The sequence below is a fragment of the Myxine glutinosa genome, chromosome 8 (genome assembly GCF_964187855.1).
Source record: "Myxine glutinosa chromosome 8, kmMyxGlut1.1, whole genome shotgun sequence".
Classification (NCBI taxonomy): domain Eukaryota; kingdom Metazoa; phylum Chordata; class Myxini; order Myxiniformes; family Myxinidae; genus Myxine; species Myxine glutinosa.
Window position 1 is genome coordinate 89,325,070 of NC_136268.1, and position 20,232 is coordinate 89,345,301.

At 42.0% G+C, this 20,232-nt stretch overlaps 1 protein-coding gene across 4 annotated transcripts in view; it reads left to right on the top strand.

The window, feature by feature from the left end:
• PDE5A (phosphodiesterase 5A) overlaps nucleotides 1–20,232 on the top strand; it is a 209,258-nt gene that overhangs the window by 35,259 nt on the left and 153,767 nt on the right. For all 4 annotated transcript variants that reach the window (XM_078783484.1, XM_068102486.2, XM_068102484.2 and 1 more), the window contains exons 4-5: nucleotides 19,516–19,587; nucleotides 19,784–19,873. In XM_078783484.1, coding sequence (XP_078639610.1) covers nucleotides 19,516–19,587; nucleotides 19,784–19,873 — 162 coding nt within the window. The remainder of the gene's footprint in view (nucleotides 1–19,515; nucleotides 19,588–19,783; nucleotides 19,874–20,232) is intronic.

Below are 20,232 nucleotides of genomic sequence, written 5' to 3' on the forward strand. Positions count from 1 at the left end.
GCTTGCCATGCTTCACATTACAATCATCAGGCTTGTCATGCTTCACATTACAATCATCAGGCTTGTCATGCTTCACATTACAATCATCAGGCTTGTCATGCTTCACATTACAATCATCAGGCTTGCCATGCTTCACATTACAATCATCAGGCTTGCCATGCTTCACATTACAATCATCAGGCTTGCCATGCTTCACATTACAATCATCAGGCTTGCCATGCTTCACATTACAATCATCAGGCTTGTCATGCTTCACATTACAATCATCAGGCTTGTCATGCTTCACATTACAATCATCAGGCTTGTCATGCTTCACATTACAATCATCAGGCTTGCCATGCTTCACATTACAATCATCAGGATTGTCATGCTTCACATTACAATCATCAGGCTTGCCATGCTTCACATTACAATCATCAGGCTTGTCATGCTTCACATTACAATCATCAGGCTTGCCATGCTTCACATTACAATCATCAGGCTTGCCATGCTTCACATTACAATCATCAGGCTTGCCATGCTTCACATTACAATCATCAGGCTTGCCATGCTTCACATTACAATCATCAGGCTTGTCATGCTTCACATTACAATCATCAGGCTTGTCATGCTTCACATTACAATCATCAGGCTTGTCATGCTTCACATTACAATCATCAGGCTTGCCATGCTTCACATTACAATCATCAGGATTGTCATGCTTCACATTACAATCATCAGGCTTGTCATGCTTCACATTACAATCATCAGGCTTGCCATGCTTCGCATTACAATCATCAGGATTGTCATGCTTCACATTACAATCATCAGGCTTGTCATGCTTCACATTACAATCATCAGGCTTGTCATGCTTCACATTACAATCATCAGGCTTGCCATGCTTCACATTACAATCATCAGGCTTGTCATGCTTCACATTACAATCATCAGGATTGTCATGCTTCACATTACAATCATCAGGCTTGTCATGCTTCACATTACAATCATCAGGATTGTCATGCTTCACATTACAATCATCAGGCTTGCCATGCTTCACATTACAATCATCAGGCTTGCCATGCTTCACATTACAATCATCAGGCTTGTCATGCTTCACATTACAATCATCAGGCTTGTCATGGTTCACATTACAATCATCAGGCTTGCCATGCTTCACATTACAATCATCAGGCTTGTCATGCTTCACATTACAATCATCAGGATTGTCATGCTTCACATTACAATCATCAGGCTTGTCATGCTTCACATTACAATCATCAGGATTGTCATGCTTCACATTACAATCATCAGGCTTATCATGCTTCACATTACAATCATCAGGCTTGCCATGCTTCACATTACAATCATCAGGCTTGTCATGCTTCACATTACAATCATCAGGCTTGTCATGCTTCACATTACAATCATCAGGCTTGCCATGCTTCACATTACAATCATCAGGCTTGCCATGCTTCACATTACAATCATCAGGCTTGTCATGCTTCACATTACAATCATCAGGCTTATCATGCTTCACATTACAATCATCAGGCTTGCCATGCTTCACATTACAATTATCAGGCTTGTCATGCTTCACATTACAATCATCAGGCTTATCATGCTTCACATTACAATCATCAGGCTTGTCATGCTTCACATTACAATCATCAGGCTTATCATGCTTCACATTACAATCATCAGGCTTGCCATGCTTCACATTACAATCATCAGGCTTGTCATGCTTCACATTACAATCCTCAGGTTATGTTTCCCCCCTGTCTGTGAGCAAGATATCTCAAAAAGTAGTAAACAGATTATGACAAAACTTGGTGGACGGGTTGTATCGGTGACAACAAGAAGTCGATTAGATTTTGGTTAAGGTCCGGATACAGACCCGGCCTATTATTGGGGGGGCGGGGGGGGTGGGGGGGGGGGGGGAGGGGGCGGAGGTATTGCCTGTTGTTATATGGACACAGTAGGTGTTGTTGGCTCTTATTAGGTGGAAGGTGTCTTCCCTGATATCATATGGACATGCTCAATGCCGCAGATGGCTGGTTTTGTCAGTGAGAAGTCGAGAGCGTGACGGTGTTGTGATGAGTCACGTCAATACTGAGACAGACATTAATCCTGTTCTTCAAGTTCATCTGAAGCTTTGTATTTGACATTTATGTTGATCATAGACACATAATAGGCTCCACTTATCTGTTCTTTACTGACTACCTCTTAAAACCACTTAGATTGGTAAAAGCTGGGGCTTGTCATTTCTTCTGAATGTTCTGGTGTTTTCAACAAAGAATAAAACAAAAGTTGCTGAGCCTTGGTCCAGTGGTCTACAACAACAACAACATCAACAACAACAACAGGCATTTTAGGGCCATTTTCCCTGCAAGAGCGGGGGTTAGCCTTGCGGTCCCCATGACAATCTTCTCCATTTTGCCCTATTTTCTGCATCTCTCCTTGTTAACCCCCTTGCCCGCATTTCTTCTTCCACCATCTTTAGCCAAGTCTTTCTCGGTCTTCCCCGTCCTCTACTTCCTTCTATATTCATTTCCATCATTCTTCTCAACCAGTCACTTTCATCCTTCCTCAACACATGACCAAACCATCTCAACCTGTTTCTCTTCACAGCATCAATCACAGGCTCTATTCCCATCATCTTTCGCAATTCATCATTTGTCTACATCTCTCTCAACGATACTCCGCACATCCACCGAACCATTCGCATTTCCACCCGTTCCAGCCTTCGTTGCTGCCCCACGTTCATGACCCATGTCTCGCTCCCATAAATCATAACACTTCTCACACATGCAGCATACACCTTTCCCTTCAGGTTCAACGACACTCCCCTCCTCGTCAGCACGCCACTCAGTTCCCGAAACTTCTTCCATGCACATCTCACTCCAGCAACCGTTGCCGAGTCTGATCCACCTTCTCCATTCAACATGTCTCCTAGGTAATGTGGAAGTGTAACTCAGTGTAACTTATTAATTGGCACTGGTAACTTATTAATTAACCTGGTAACAAAGCAGATACATTTTACCTGCAAACTATGTGAAAGACGAGTTCGTAAATGAGTGTTAGGAATGTGCCCGAACATGATAATCTCTTGTCCACCTGGTCACAGCCCCTGGCTGAAGCACCCCCTATCGTTTGGTAAACGGAACTCACAGCAGGAGGGGAGCGAGCTGATGCCAGGACTCGGTGCATGCATGACCTCGGGGCATTAGCGGAGAAAGGATTAACGGTCAGCGAAAAGGGGATTAAGTCCAGTTTGTCCATATAAACGAGAGCAAACGTGGAGTCGAAAGGACTTGCTACGAGGAGCTCTGACCAACGGGAGTGGCGGAGGAACATCAGCCGAACGAGAAGGACCATGCGAAAAGAATTAACCTGGTCCATTGAATTATGCGGTATTATTTGGTAAATGGAATGAAGTGAATAACCAGTTAATAAACCAGACCTTTTGTAAACCTGTGTCCGGTCATTGGAGTCTTGAGTCTCTCAGCTACAAATTCTCCAACAATCTGGAGGCACCGCTGGAATTTCGAGTGGACGTCGTCAAGGTTCAAGGTGAGCATGACCTCTTGGGGATCTGTCCATTATGAAATATGAATTCTGAAGATGGAGGATTTGGTGTGTGGGACTTGCGATTGTCCATAGGTAATACAAGGATGAAACGTGTTAAATGATTCTATTTATTCGTGTTTTCCTAAATGATTTCTGTAAATACGTATTTTTGCGCTGTCTAAATAAAATGCACAAGGTCGGCGCTGGTCATTAAAGGCCTTACTGTGACCTGGAAGCAAACGGAGCATGCGTGCACCTTGCGACCATTTGCTTCCAGGACGTGTAAGGCCGGTAAAGTAGTTTTTTTTTTTTTTGCACTTGTTCAAAGCACTCGACTTGCTCGGCGAGCGACAGGGAACCGGGAAAGGGAATTATATTTATATATATATATATTTTTACCTCATTCCAATTTATGGTATTGCGACAAAACGGCTTATATCTTGGGAACGACTGGTCGGATTTAGACAAATTAAAACTCGTTCGATCAACAAATAAATTCATGACAGACAATCCCACCTCATGCCGGTCCAGAATTACTGTGAAAGATGGCGATTGGATAAAAATTGCATACCAACACTTCCTCACTGTCCCTCATTGTCCCTCATGTCCATTCCGGCACCCTGCTTCCAGGAAACAAAACCAGTGCTGTTGTTTTTTTTTTTGACGAAATTTGCCAGATAAATAGCATGGGTGAAACAAAACCAGTGCTGTTGTTTTTTTTGACGAAATTTGCCAGATAAATAGCATGGGTGACACGGAACCAGTGCTGTTGTTTTTTTTGACGAAATTTGCCAGATAAATAGCATGGGTGACACGGAACCAGTGCTGTTGTTGTTTTTGACGAAATTTGCCAGATAAATAGCATGGGTGACACGGAACCAGTGCTGTTGTTTTTTTTTGACGAAATTTGCCAGATAAATAGCATGGGTGACACGGACAAAATGATTGGATTTTGGTGAAGACCCAGGTGCGAATCCGGCTACGAGAATTGTTTAAAGTGATTCTTCACCATAAAGAGATCGGGTGAAAAGCGATATACATGATATTTAACATAATATACTTATTAATGTTATTATTTTAATATTATTCATATATTAAAAAAAAAAAGTGACAAAAAACACGCCGATTCCATTTTTGGTTCAGGTCCGAATCCAGATCCGGCCTATCAGTGGGATACAAAACATAAACTGTTCACCAAGGCGGAGATATGCTCTCTACTGAGCGTCGTTCTAGTTGTGTGTTTGTTCGTCTGGGCGATATCTTAGCCATCCTTTGAGATAGGAAGCTGAAATTTGGGGAAATTGGTGAACAAGTGCTTTTGAAAAATAATAATAATAATAATAATCATTCTGTATTATTTGGTTAACCAGTTTGTGTGAAACCTCAACCTAAATATAAAAATTGATCTGCTTGGTGTTAGTTTAAGGGCTGTTCCAAATTTATCCTGATTATGAGAGATAATTACAGGAAATGTGTACTGTTCTTGTTTGGTGATTATGAGACAAAAACAGCAGAGTGGGAATCGGCAGACAATGGAACAGCTAGCGACGAGTGTTTGTGAGTAACAACCACCCTCTGGTCGAGGCTCATAGGAGGGGTGATGCTTACTGATTCGGCACGCTTACAAGAGGTGTTAATGGTGGGATGTCAGAGGTTTTGGTGTGGTTTAATGTTCACACTGTTTTGGAAAATAATGCTCGATGCAACATGATCCTAAAAAGAACCCATCCCTACATCGAAAGATCAGGAAGGGAAGGAATGGAAAATTTGAAGTATTAAAGTTACGGAACTCAAAATGTCTGGGTTTGGATGTAGTCATTAAAGGATTGAGTCATTCATTGGTGTGATGATGGTCCTAATATTTTGATAAATGTTTGATAATGGTCCTGGTAATTTTAGTCTGGTAAGGTAAGGTAAGGTTAGTCCTGGTAAGGTATATTGCTGGGGACCCGAGGATGTGCCTTTTCAAGGTTGGAAATTAATCGGACAAGTGGGTCCCAAGGTATGGTCACCGTACTCGCAAGCCGTTCGCTTTGGCTCTGCGAATGGACCAAACCATTTCATGTAAATAGAGGGGGGGGGGGGGGGGTTCTGTGGTCGTTCGCTTTGGCTCTGCGAATGGACCAAACCATTAATTCACAAGTTATTTAATTATGAGCGATTAATGAAGTACTCATTTAATTAATTACATTTCTTATTAAATTACAGTAATTACATTACAGTAATTACCTGAGGTAATTACAGTAATTACAGTTCCGGTAATTACAGTAATTACAGTAATCATTACAGTAATTGCAGTAATCTTATTACAGTAATTACATTACATTAACTCAGGCACCTTTTGAGTAAGGAAGCTGATATTTGGACATGACACTGACCAAGTGATGTGGCTGTCAAGGAAAATATTGATTTATTGATTAATCATTTAATAAATTAACTCGTTGATTTATAAATGACTTATTTAATTAAAAGTCCTCAGAGATACATCTTCGGATGAAATACTTACAGATTGGTTATGCTATGAGCCAATTGATTAAGGAAAATATTTTGTCATATTGGCCATATTGGCAATTTCGTGGCCATATTCGTGGCAACTCAGTTAGTGCCACTGCACCTTTAAAATGCATCCCTGCGTTCATTTTTCGATCGATTGAGTTGAAATTTTGAACAATCGGATCTGGACTGTCGTTGTTAACGACTCTAGCACGCACCCGTCCAATCAGGATGGAGCGGTATGGTCCCCGGATCATCACTGCCCGCAGTTTTAATTAGTTTTACTTTTTCTCTTGGTCATATAATTTTGAAGACATGCATGTCATGATAGAGGAAATGTTTGTTCTGTTGAACGGAATAAATGTTGTTTATTTGTGTGGGTGTGTATTTTTGTGTATTTTGGATATATTTTTCCCGACTAATTCCAGTTAACATCCTGCAAAATTTGCTCGTTTGCTGGCCGAGTCGAAATTGCGTTGAGCTTCTATGGCATGCGACATTAAAAGCGCTGTGTAATGGTTGAGCTCCCTTTATTTCGTTTTGGTCATGCGGATGAGCAAACAAAGTGACAAATGCTGCGGCTGGAGCAGTAGAAGCGATGTTTTTTTAAATGGAAACGATGTAATGAGCAATTAAAAGTGGGAGGGGGCAACACTACGCATACCTCTTTTAAGGTGTGTATAAACCCTGGAATAAACGTGGGAGGGGGCAACACCACGCATACCTCTTTTAAGGTGTGTATAAACCCTGGAATATTTCAGCAATCAATACAATGCTGAAACTATGTAAGTTAAGTTAATGAGTAATTTAATGAGTAACTTAATGAGTAATTTAATAAGTAATTTAATGAGGAATTTAATGAGGAATTAAAAGTGGGAGGGGGCAACACCACGCATACCTCTTTTAAGGTGTGTATAAACCCTGGAATAAACGTGGGAGGGGGCAACACCACGCATACCTCTTTTAAGGTGTGTATAAACCCTGGAATATTTCAGCAATCAATGCGATGCTGAAATGATGTAATTTACTGTGTAAGAGGGTCGACCTTGGGTTTGTTTGGGTTTGTTGTTTATTTTTGTGGGTGTGTATTTTTTGTGTATTTTGGATATATTTTCACGACTAATTCCAGTTAACATCCTGCAAAATTTGCTCGTTTTCTGGCCGAGTCGAAATTGCGTTGAGGTCCTATGGCATGCGCCATTAAAAGCGCTGTGTAATGGTTGAGCTCCCTTTATTTCGTTTTGGTAATGCGGACGAGCAGACAAAATGACGAATGCTGCGGCTGGAGCAGTGGAAGCGATTTTAGAATTGTTCAATGATTATTCGATATTGTTATGACTTATTGTCAATAGGTATACTAAGTGGCCATGAGGTAGCCTGTTGCTATGTACAGTTTTATTCTATTGTTGATTATACCACATAGCTGTGGTGATAAAGGAAATGTTCGTTTTAAATAGATGATTATGATAGGACCATGACTATAAAATCATGATGATTATTATGAATGATATCATAGGGTTCAAATGCAGAATGCTGCATGAACTTTGGAAAGAACTTTCAAGCCCTATGGGATAAATTGGGTGTTACAAGCGATGGAGTTTCAAAATTTAGCATGATTGAAGGAATTTTACAGTCTTATTTCAGGAGTTTTACGAAATTTATATTGCCAAGAGATTTGGGTACTATTAAAAGAAAAATGATGAGATATTTTTCCCAAAGAACTTTAATATCTGCCATCCATTTTGGCTGTCTCACGAATGAAGGATGAGTTGCCTTTAGTGGTTGCAAATAAAATTTGTGGAGACCAGGCAAAATGGGGAAATATGTCAGATATGACCCTAGGACAGGACGGTGATTCATCAATTAACATGAGGTACGAACCAGAGGTGACGACCGATGAGATTCAATCTCAGTCAATGGATGGACCTGTCCTGACATCATTGGGGAAAGGGCTTATGCAAGGAGTCATCCAAAATGATTAATTTGATTTATTGATGAATATTGATGAATTAATTGAAATTGAATAATTGATTGAATTGTTAATTGATTGAATCTAATTGATTGAATTTAATTGAATAAATTGAACTGAATAAATTGAACTGAATAAATTGAATTGAATATATTGATTGTTTGATTGATGAAAATGCGGTCTCAAGAAAGAAGCTTTGATATCTTTGCGAGATATTATCAATGTGGAGACAACCTGGGAAAATTGAGCAAGGTTGTGAGTTTATATACAGATATATATGTGCGGTTACCATTGTGTGATTTCCCCGTCAACAGAGCGGACACCTGAGGATTCACCCATTTCATACTGACCCTCCGGCTCATCTGCAAATACTGATCTGTGAGATTGGATTGTGCAAAAGCCACGGTTGAGGGAGATTCTCTGGAAATCACCGTGTGAACAGGTGGAGAGACCCTTCCTGGAGGTACGAGTGAAGCTTTAGAGGAACAAACTACAACACATCCAACGCTACTTTGATAAAAGGCAGAATGGGAAATGGAGCCTGCAAGAATACACAAGGACAACCAGAGATTCCACAAAAAGGTACTTGTACACATCATATGTACGACCGTTATGGTGCAGAAGCTATAAGGCAGGTCGAGAATTGGTATTTGTGGACAAAGGGACATGATGAGGAGTTTCCAAGAGATGGTACATTTGAGCGAAGTCGATTGGAAAGATTGGAACAAAGATTGAAAGCCAGGAAGAGACAGAATCTAACGGTAGACTGGCTTGCATTCCATCTTTGGGATGGTGAACCCAGACAACGGGAACAGCAAGAACGGATAACGGATCTAGAACTTAAAATAAAAAGGATACAGGATACAGTGGAGGAGACAAATGCACAACTGCCCTCGAAATTAGGAATGAAAGTGACAGTTGTCCCATCAGATTTCCAGTTGTCTCCCCAAAAAGGACGGTACAGAGAATTTTTTCGTGTTTCAGGAGATAACGAGAGATTGCAGTGGCAACTCAGGGATGTAGAGATGCAGCCCAGCAATACAAGTGCACAGGTGCACAGATCAGACAACGACAGAAACCGGTGTTTCAAGTGTGGACGGATGGGACATTGGAAAAGAGGATGTCTGTATACCAAAAGGAAGACAAGTTAATAGGGTAAACCAAGATCAAGGGTACCAGTGCTGACCGATACCTCAGACAATGATTAGGCCTTCATTGCGACAAATCCCAAATGACGATTGGCCTCAACAAATTAGATTACTGGACAAACATGAATAACTGTCGATGATTCTTGGGTCTGAAAAGTTTTCGGAGCAAGAATTATTCATTTTTTCTTTTGCTTGTAAGCAAATTAGTAATTAATTGATCACATGCCGAAATTGGATCTTTTATGTTGGGCACACAATTTTATATTTACAAAGTTGGAACAATTGCTTTGCAAATTTTTGAAACCAAGTGACAAGGGTCACATGATGATCAGGTGGGAATTTCGGACTATTGTTCCACACGATTGATAAGTCAGTGGTCGACTGACATGTAAATGGGTGTGTAGTCAAATTTGGATAAATTATTGTGGGAACTGAAAGGGTAATTTCAATGTGACATCATAGGGGTTTTCTAAGAATAAACTTTTTGGTCCATTTGTGTATTAGCATTTATAAAAAATTGAAGGACAAATTTTATGAAATTGAAATAAAATTGACACCCATCTTGATCTGTAAATAATAGTTCCAACGCAAACAAATACGCATAATGCATGTGTGTGTGTATTTTTTGTGTGTCAATGTTAGTGTTTTTTATTGTTTTGTGTATCAATCTTACAAGATTGTTGACACCGACAGTGTGCCTGTCTGGAAATGGATAGTTTTATGTGGATGGGATTGAATATGCAGAGAATCCGTAAAATAAAATAGAAATAAAATTTGATTATGAACATTTATTATGAACATTATGAACATTTATATTACTAGGGCATTGCCCGTACTATATCTATATCTAAAATTATATCCCCCCCCTCTATTTACATGAAATGGTTTGGTCCAAAGCGAACGGCTTGCGAGTACGGTGACAATCCCCCCCCCTCTATTTACATGCAATGGTTTGGTCCAAAGCGAACGGCTTCCGGAGTTTGGTAAAGAAATCGCCATCGCGTGCACAAACGCGCAGGAAAGCGAATGAATCGCAAATTCGGTTTTATTAGTTTTAAAACATAGTTTAACGCCAACATAGTTTGCAAACGTGAAATAAATGAATACGCTCTCAAATGTGCCATCCGAGGCAGAGTGTGTTCTCCACGTTCGGCACACGCGATCGTTCGCTGCTCTCTGATTGGTTGAATCGTTTTTTGGACATAGCTCGGTAAGTAATTGTCCGATTAATATGAAACCTTGAAAAGGCACATCCTCGGGTCCCCAGCAATATACCTGGCAAGTTAAAAGTATATCGGACCCGTGGTTGTCGAGAAACAGCGGTCACAGACAAACAGACGTACAGACGTACAAACGTACAAACAGAGATTACTGGAATTATAGATAGATGATTATGAACATTATCTCTTTTGTCAAGGGAGATGGAATATAAAGATTTGATGTGCTGGGTTATGAGCAGCCATTAATTAAATAGCAAAATTGTGAGTAATTTGGGGATTCCATTTTTGATAGAATTTATATGAGAATAATAGCTATTTATGGATATGAGCTTCATAAAAAGAAATGAGGAAGTACAAAATTATCCAAATTTGGGAGAGGTCTTACACTGACTTCCCAGAATACTCTGCTCATGGATTTATATATATATATAAACTTGAATTTTATCAGCATATAAATTGTGCTGCATGTATGGATGTGTATTAGGCATAGATGATATGGGAAAATAGTAAAGAAAATCTTGCTGATTTGAACTATTGTGAGTTTTAAAACGGAATGCATTGTGCATCTTAAACCAAGGGGCAGACATGAACGCGCTGTTACGTTATTTATACTCAGAACGCGCTGTTACGTGTACCTGCAACATATTTGTTAATCTCGCACACCTATATTGGCATACTGGTGTCAGTAGTACTCACTGGGTGCATAGAAATGGATGAGCAACAGTTAAGGGGGTGTAAAAAAAACACTTACTTGGATATTTTCTACAAAAGTAGGGGTTTCAATAAGTGGTACCATACACATGGGATTCATCAAATTAAGTTTTGGAGTTCAAACAAAGTCACTGGTTAACAGATGGGAATGGATAGTAAATAAATTCTTCGATGCTGGGTAAATGAAGTGAGATATTACAAAGACTTATTAGAGCTATTGTTCTTCCTTGCAGCAGTGGGAGAAAATTTAGATCCAACATAATGAATCTATAAATGAATGTGATAGGGATAATATCCTCAATTTGTACTAATTATTTGATTGTGGGTAAAGGAATTAATTTATCGTAGTGGATTGTTAACAAGCAGCCTGAAATGTCCTGAGAGTGTGCATCCATGTAATCAGAAATCCCAGATTTGTTTTTTTACAAACAACATTTTGGTAGAGATCTTATGTGGACGAATACTTGCTTGGTAGATAAAAACGGTACTGCATGTTGGCAGCCACTTCAGTGGCCATTTAGGCCGAACAAATAGGGAAAAACTGTAATTGAATATGTAATTTACAGATGAGTATTTGGGAAGTAAAAAGGGAATTTATTGATTTGGGAGACATTTTTCGAAGGTTTATTAAAGTGTTGCAATATGACATTTGGCAAGGAAAATTATTGGATGGGAAAATTAGATCTGTTTATAAAATGAGTTTGTTGACCCATTGAAGTTAATTCTTTGAATTGTTGTTTAATTAGCATTTTGAGTTCAAATTGGAAATAGTTTGGTAGAGCTTTGGTTAAAACCTTTGGTTGCAGTGTTTTGGAACAAATTGATAAACCGTAGGAGGTTGATAAGAATAGAAACAAATATGGACCTAAAATAGAAAGATTGGTATGATGATAGGAATAAATACTGAGATTAAAAGATTAAATCAAGTGATGTTGCAAATGAAACAGTAGAATTAAGATAATGGCATAACGACAATGTTATGAGTTGTGTCAATTACAATATCAGTGAACTCATATCACCACGAGTGACACACTGTTAGGAAAAAGAGGGAAAAGAAAAAGTGGAGAGGAATTATGGTAATAATACATTATGTTTAATTTGTTGGTTTGAAAAAAATTGTTGTTGGGAATTAGATATTCCCGTTTGTGATTGTAATCATATACAATGCTATTCTTAGTTTAGTAATAAAATACATACCTGATTGAATATTATTTGTGTGACGCATATAAATGAATATAACTTTTTGTGTTAAGGAAAAACAACAAATTGTTGAATGTGAAACTGTCGGAAGATATACATGATTATGCTGATTTCATGGTAAGATGCACCCTATCTGATCCAGTGTGTGCGGAAAGCAGATTCAGATGTGACTGAGCATAAGGATAAGACGAGATCACATTTTGGAGGGATTGCTAACGGAATTGGGAAGAAGTTCGAGAAAGAAAATTTGTGGCTAAAAAATGAAGTTAATCGTGGCATACACCCTCTTTCTCAAAGAATGATGAAGACATTCTCCCGTGTAACTTGGAGATGAATGCTTACCTTCACCAAGGAAATTTATGTGACCATTTGCCTGGATCACACTGCAACATATGAAAGAAAGGCGATCACTTACTCTTGTTCGAAGGCTTCGAACATTCACCACATCAGAAGTTGCAGGACAACGACATTTTACCTGCAACCTCTGTGAAATGCGGGGACATATGTTATTACTTCACCAACGTCCGGGGAACCAGCATGGAGCTGCAAAAAACGGCTGTGCCCTTGTCACAACAGCTGTGCACGATTCTGCTGGTTGCTCCTGGTAAGGACCATGAATGACCTGAACACCATGGTCCCAACATCATTGTGGATGCATCCGGCATCCCTGTTCCACATCTTGCTGGCCAATCAACGTCACACCAATACTTGCTGCCCACTCACAATGAGGGAGGAGGCAAGTCGACTACAACTGGGTGAAGGCCTTGTTCAGGAATTACTATGGTGTACAGCAAAAAGTGGCAAGAATGCTACAAGGAGAGCAGGGTCAGTCTATGACTCCGAAATGTTACCACAACAGCGAAATCCTACACGAAGTAGTGCAGGAGCTATGAAGACATTAGGAGAAAATGTTTCATACCAGGATTCAAACACAAGTGATCAGCCCTTCCTTTCAAACAAAGTCAACATTTGTGTGGAGGCAAACGTTTTTTGCCAGATGGTGCAGATGCTTTATAAAACTTGAAAATGAAGTGAAATTGTTGTATCTTGGTGATGGTGAAGTGTTGTTTTGAAAATATATTTGTGATGCAAATGCAATAGATTGAACGATATGGAAGGAGTCAATGACCAACGAAATGTTTTGTGATTCTTGCAGGATGACGGTGTATGCCCAAGGGAATTTGATTACCAAAGTGATTGATTATTTACTTATACTTGTAATGATGTTTACTTGTAGTGATTGATTGTTTACTTATATTGATGTTTAGATTAATGGTTAATATAAACAAAAAACAAAAAGATGAGGGAATTGTGGAAGTGTAACTCAGTGTAACTTATTAATTGGCACTGGTAACTTATTAATTAACCTGGTAACAAAGCAGATACATTTTACCTGCAAACTATGTGAAAGACGAGTTCGTAAATGAGTGTTAGGAATGTGCCCGAACATGATAATCTCTTGTCCACCTGGTCACAGTCCCTGGCTGAAGCACCCCCCTATCGTTTGGTAAACGGAACTCACAGCAGGAGGGGAGCGAGCTGATGCCAGGACTCGGTGCACGCATGACCTCGGGGCATTAGCGGAGAAAGGATTAACGGTCAGCGAAAAGGGGATTAAGTCCAGTTTGTCCATATAAACGAGAGCAAACGTGGAGTCGAAAGGACTTGCTACGAGGAGCTCTGACCAACGGGAGTGGCGGAGGAACATCAGCCGAACGAGAAGGACCATGCGAAAAGAATTAACCTGGTCCATTGAATTAGGCGGTATTATTTGGTAAATGGAATGAAGTGAATAACCAGTTAATAAACCAGACCTTTTGTAAACCTGTGTCCGGTCATTGGAGTCTTGAGTCTCTCAGCTACAAATTCTCCAACAGTAACAAAATGTTTTCACACCTTCCACCTTAAGGCCGTCTCCAAGATCCAACTCAACATTTCCTCCATCTGCAGCTCCCTCTGTGCACACCTTACATATGAATGTAGCTGCCACACTGGTTAATGACCCTCTCAAACCACTACATTTTTGATGAACCCACTCAGCGCACATTGTACATTGAATGGAATTCACTATGACACCCTTCCTGCACACAGCACACGGCCACTTCCCAGTTCTTTCCACCTCACCACATGCTTTACCACTTGCCATCACCTTCATTTTTCCGATATTCACCTTCAGACCTTTTGTCTCCATGCATTCCTTCCACTTGTTCATCTTCTCCTTCAGTCCATCCATACTTTCCGCAATCAACACCAGATCATCTGCAGACAACAACTCCCACGGTAAACCCTCCTTTACGTTCTGAGCCAGCACCTCCATCACACCTACAAATAGTAGTGGACTTAGTACCGACCCCTGATGCACTCCCACCTTCACCTCAAACTTACCACTGTTCCCGTCCTTCGTCCTTACAGCTGTGCACGCTCTCTCGTACATTGCCATCACCACTCTGATCAACCATTCCTCTACTCCTAACTTCCTCAATGCCCATGTCTCTACTTTGCATGGAACCCTATCGAATGCTTTCTCCAGATCAACAAACCCAAGAAACAACTTCTTCCTCTTCTCCATGTACTGCTCCTGCAGCTGCCTCACAATAAAAAGCACGTCTGTCGTTCCTCTTCCTGGCATAAATCCAAACTGCATTTCGTCAATCTTCACCTTCTTCCTTATCCTCCTCTCCAACACCCTTTCCAATACCTTCATTTCATGCTCCAATAATTTTACCGCTCGATACGAGCCACACTCCAGAGGGTCACCAGTGGTCTACACTAAATTAAATTTACTTTATTAAGCAGAATTAATTTACAATAGCAGAAGTAGACTTATGGGTTGCATCTGTTACCTGTGTATCGTGCCGGCACAACGTTACCAACAAACACTATGAATAAATAGCTGGATTTGCAAGGTATTGGTAGTTTTTTTTACACTTATATTTTCTCTGGACAACCAACTTGACCAGCTATTTTGTCTGTGGCTGTTTTAATTGGCTTTGGGCCAAGGGGCCAGCACTAAAATCGAATTCTTCGTTTATGACCCTTAATTCAGCACCCCCAATCCCCATCCAAGGCGTACCTGAGGTGCCTCTCCCCTCACCCTCATTGCTACGCTCATGGTATCGCTCTTAAAAAAATCCATGAGCAGGGCAGGTCTTACGCTCTGGCTGTGACATTATCATTAACAATTCAGTGGACTGCACGCATGGTGGCTGCACAATGAGTTGCTATGGCTTTTTTTTGAGGGTGGTTGCAGGACAGGTTTGTGAAAGGGGGTTGTTGTTTCAGTCCTTGTTTTTGTGATTCAGACAGTAGATGTTACTTAGTAATCCTTTGTCGTCGAGGGGTGGATTTGCAGTGCTGTAATTTTCGATGACCAGAATTCTTTTGATCTTCTCTCTCCTTGCACATTGATTTGCTCCGGCCTACTGATTAAGGTTTTTGTTTTTACATGGTACTCTTCCTTCAAAGCTTCAAAGCAATCAATTCCAGCAATGTAAATGGGCTACTATGGTTTCAGTTTCCTAAACATAATGTTTGAATGCATCCTCCCAGACAAATTCGCTGAATACTGTTTCAGATCTTACATGTATAGTATACCCATTCATAAATTGATTGATTTCATCACTGATGTAGTTAACCCGTCCACCACGCAGATGGGATTTTGGTGTGTGTGTGTGTGTGTGTGTGTGTGTGTGTGTGTGTCCGTGTGTGTGTCCGTGTGTCCGTATGTCCGTGTGTCCATCCAGGTTATAACTTTTGCCATTTGATGTTTTGTCATAAATTTTTTAATAAACCCTTATTAAGAGAATATGGAGAGCACTAATCAATGAAGTTTACCTTTTTAGCTGTTGTTTTTTTCAAGCTTGGTTCGAGTGCAAATCAGACACTGACGGGCTTTGCGTTTTAAGATACTTTCTAGTTGATTATTGTGCCAAGGTCAAACTAGAGCAATGCGACTGTGTCGCCAATATGCCTAGGCTAGGAGTTGGGGCTGGGAGATAGGGCTCGGATATAGGGCTAGGAGATAGGGCTAGGAGTTAGGGCTAGGAGTTAGGGCTAGGATATCGGGCTAGGAGTTAGGGCTAGGAGATAGGGCTAGGAGATAGGGCTAGGATATAGGGCTAGGAGATAGGGCTAGGATATAGGGCTAGGAGATAGGGCTAGGAGTTAGGGCTAGGAGTTCGGGCTCGGAGTTAGGGCTAGGAGATAGGGCTAGGATATAGGGCTAGGATATAGGGCTAGGATATAGGGCTGGGATGTAGGGCTAGGATATAGGGCTAGGATATCGGGCTAGGATCTAGGGCTAGGAGATAGGGCTAGGAGATAGGGCTAGGAGATAGGGCTAGGAGATAGGGCTAGGATATCGGGCTCGGATATCGGGCTAGGAGATAGGGCTAGGAGATAGGGCTAGGAGATAGGGCTAGGAGATAGGGCTCGGATATATGGCTAGGATATCGGGCTTGGAGATAGGGCTAGGATATCGGGCTAGGAGATAGGGCTAGGAGATAGGGCTAGGAGATAGGGCTAGGAGATAGGGTTAGGAGATAGGGCTAGGATATAGGGCTAGGAGATAGGGCTAGGAGATCGGGCTAGGAGATAGGGCTAGGAGTTAGGGCTAGGAGTTAGGGCTAGGAGTTAGGGCTAGGAGATAGGGCTAGGAGTTAGGTCTAGGAGACAGGGCTACGAGATAGGGCTAGGAGATCGGGCTCGGATATTGGGCGAGGAGATAGGGCTAGGAGATAGGGCTAGGAGATAGGGCTAGGAGATAGGGCTAGGATATAGGGCTAGTAGATAGGGTTAGGAGATAGGGCTAGGATATAGGGCTAGGAGATAGGGCTGGGAGATAGGGCTAGGATTTAGGGCTAGGATATAGGGCTCGGAGATAGGGCTAGGATATAGGGCTCGGAGATAGGGCTAGGAGATAGGGCTAGGAGTTAGGGCTAGGAGTTAGGGCTAGGAGTTATGGCTAGGAGTTAGGGCTAGGATATAGGGCTAGGATATAGGGCTATGAGATAGGGCTGGGATATAAGGCTAGGATATAGGGCTAGGAGATAGGGCTAGGAGATAGGGCTAGGAGATAGGGCTAGGAGATAGGGCTAGGAGATAGGGCTAGGAGATAGGGCTTGGAGATAGGGCTAGGAGATAGGGCTAGGAGATAGGGCTAGGATATAGGGCTAGGATATAGGGCTAGGAGATAGGGCGAGGAGATAGGGCTAGGAGATAGGGCTAGGAGATAGGGCTAGGAGATAGGGCTAGGAGATAGGGCTAGGAGATAGGGCTAGGAGATAGGGCTATGAGATAGGGCTTCTTAGAGAGGGCTCGGAGATAGGGCTCGGAGTTAGGGCTAGGAGTTAGGGCTAGGAGTTAGGGCTAGGAGTTAGGGCTAGGAGTTAGGGCTAGGAGTTAGGGCTAGGAGATCGGGCTAGGAGATAGGGCTCGGAGATAGGGCTAGGAGATAGGGCTAGGAGTTAGGGCTAGGAGTTAGGGCTAGGAGATAGGGTTAGGAGATAGGGCTCGGAGATAGGGCTCGGAGATAGGGCTAGGAGTTAGGGCTAGGAGTTAGTGCTAGGAGATAGGGCTAGGAGATAGGGCTAGGAGATAGGGCTAGGAGATAGGGCTAGGAGATAGGGCGAGGAGATAGGGCTAGGATATAGGGCTCTGAGATAAGGCTATGATATAGGGCTAGGAGATAGGGCTATTATATAGGGCTATGAGATAGGGCTATGATATAGGGCTCGGAGATAGGGCTATGATATAGGGCTCGGAGATAGGGCTATGATATAGGGCTAGGAGATAGGGCTCGGAGATAGGGCTAGGAGATAGGGCTCGGAGATAGGGCTAGGATATAGGGCTAGGAGATAGGGCTAGGAGATAGGGCTAGGAGTTAGGGCTAGGAGTTAGGGCTAGGAGTTAGGGCTAGGAGTTCGGGCTAGGAGATAGGGCTAGGAGATAGGGCTCGGAGTTAGGGATAGGAGTTAGGGCTAGGAGATAGGGCGAGGAGTTAGGGCTAGGAGTTAGGGCTAGGAGTTAGGGCTAGGAGTTAGGGCTAGGAGATAGGGCTAGGAGATAGGGCTCGGAGATAGGGCTCGGAGATAGGGCTAGGAGATAGGGCTAGGAGATAGGGCTAGGAGATAGGGCTACGAGATAGGGCTAGGAGATAGGGCGAGGAGATAGGGCTAGGAGATAGGGCGAGGAGATAGGGCTAGGAGATAGGGCTAGGAGATAGGGCTAGGAGATAGGGCGAGGAGATAGGGCTAGGAGATAGGGCGAGGAGATAGGGCTAGGAGATAGGGCTAGGAGATAGGGCTAGGAGATAGGGCTAGGAGATAGGGCTAGGAGATAGGGCTAGGAGATAGGGCTAGGAGATAGGGCTAGGAGATCGGGCTAGGAGATCGGGCTATGAGATAGGGCTCGGAGATAGGGCTAGGAGTTAGGGCTAGGATATAGGGCTAGGATATAGGGCTAGGAGTTAGGGGTAGGAGTTAGGGATAGGAGTTGAGTTAAGGGAAGGAGCTAAGGCTCGGTGATAGGGCTTGGAGTTAAGGGAAGGACCTCAGGCTAGGAGTTAGGGGTCTTTGTTCCTTTCACATTTCTTTCTACTTTTTCATATTTCTCTTTATTCATTCTAATTCTTGCTTCTTCTTTATTTCTCTCTTTCTTTATCTATTTGTCTTCGGAGAAGTGAATTCTTGCAGAATTTTTTTTCTTTCTGGAAGGCTCTCTTGGCTGCCCGTGGATGGGTTTGAGGGTAGAGGAGTAGCAGCTGAAACTCGAATCCTATCCAGGTTCCTCCTGATGACTCCATCTTTGCTCTTTACTTTTTAATTATTATTTTTTGCTTCCTCTGATGACTCCAATGCAGTATTTGGTTTTCTGTTTCAAGATCACTCGCACACAATGGCTGATGTGATATGTTCACCAATTCGGAAAATGAAGTTGACACTATTATCGGATGATCATTTATCAAATTCTGGGGACGTCGATGTAGATACTGGGATAATAATATTGCTGCTTTTTTGCACGAAAAAAATTACCGAGGCAGGGATTTTAATTACCTTTTGCATTTGTCTCGACAAAAATCTGAGACAGACTTGGCGTGAAATTTGAATGTGGAATATTGTCTGGAAGCATGTTCCCTTCTGCAAAGAGTTGTGTGGAAAATGCATTTCCAACTGCGCATGTACTCTACCGATTGTATCTACTTCGTTTTCAATAATTGTTTTGCCTGCAGATCGTCGGCGTGGCACAAGCAATCAACAAGAAAGGTGACAATGGTGGGCAATTCACAGCCAAAGATGAGACGGTAACACACACACACGTCATTTCCAATTCCTCAATGTGATATTGCGTGAAGTTTGACGTATTCTGAGAAATACTCACTCGCACGTACTGTGCAGTTTAGCCTGGCCCAGTCTATTCCACACCTTAATCTCTCTGTGTGCACCTTTCTTCTCGGCTCCTTAGTGAAACAAGCCCCTCACCTACCGTGTCACCTGCAGGACTTCTCTGCGTACTTGGCGTTCTGTGGCATTGTTCTACACAATGCGAAGCTGTATGAAAAATCTCTCATGGAGAACAAACACAATCAGGTACTAAGATTGGTTAAGGTAAAACTCACCTGAATCAGGGCATCATTGCTTGTAGTAGATATGAAAGTTTACCCGTGGCTGTGTTTTCATTGTCATGTCAGGCCAGATCAGAATAGTGATTTTTCACTGGTACCATGTAAACCTGTACTAACCTGTTTCATTGTCGGGTTGTCGGTGACTAAACTGACTTCCACACCAGGTTTCCTGGATATATGTCAGGGGTCAGGGTGGTTCTGATGAGTCGTCCACCAAATGGCAGTCTCCTTGAGTTAACCAGTCCCTTGGGGTGGGTGCCTGGACTGTCCTCACTCTAAGAGAGGATGATCACCTGTCTCTGCTGTCATCAGAGCTCCAGCATC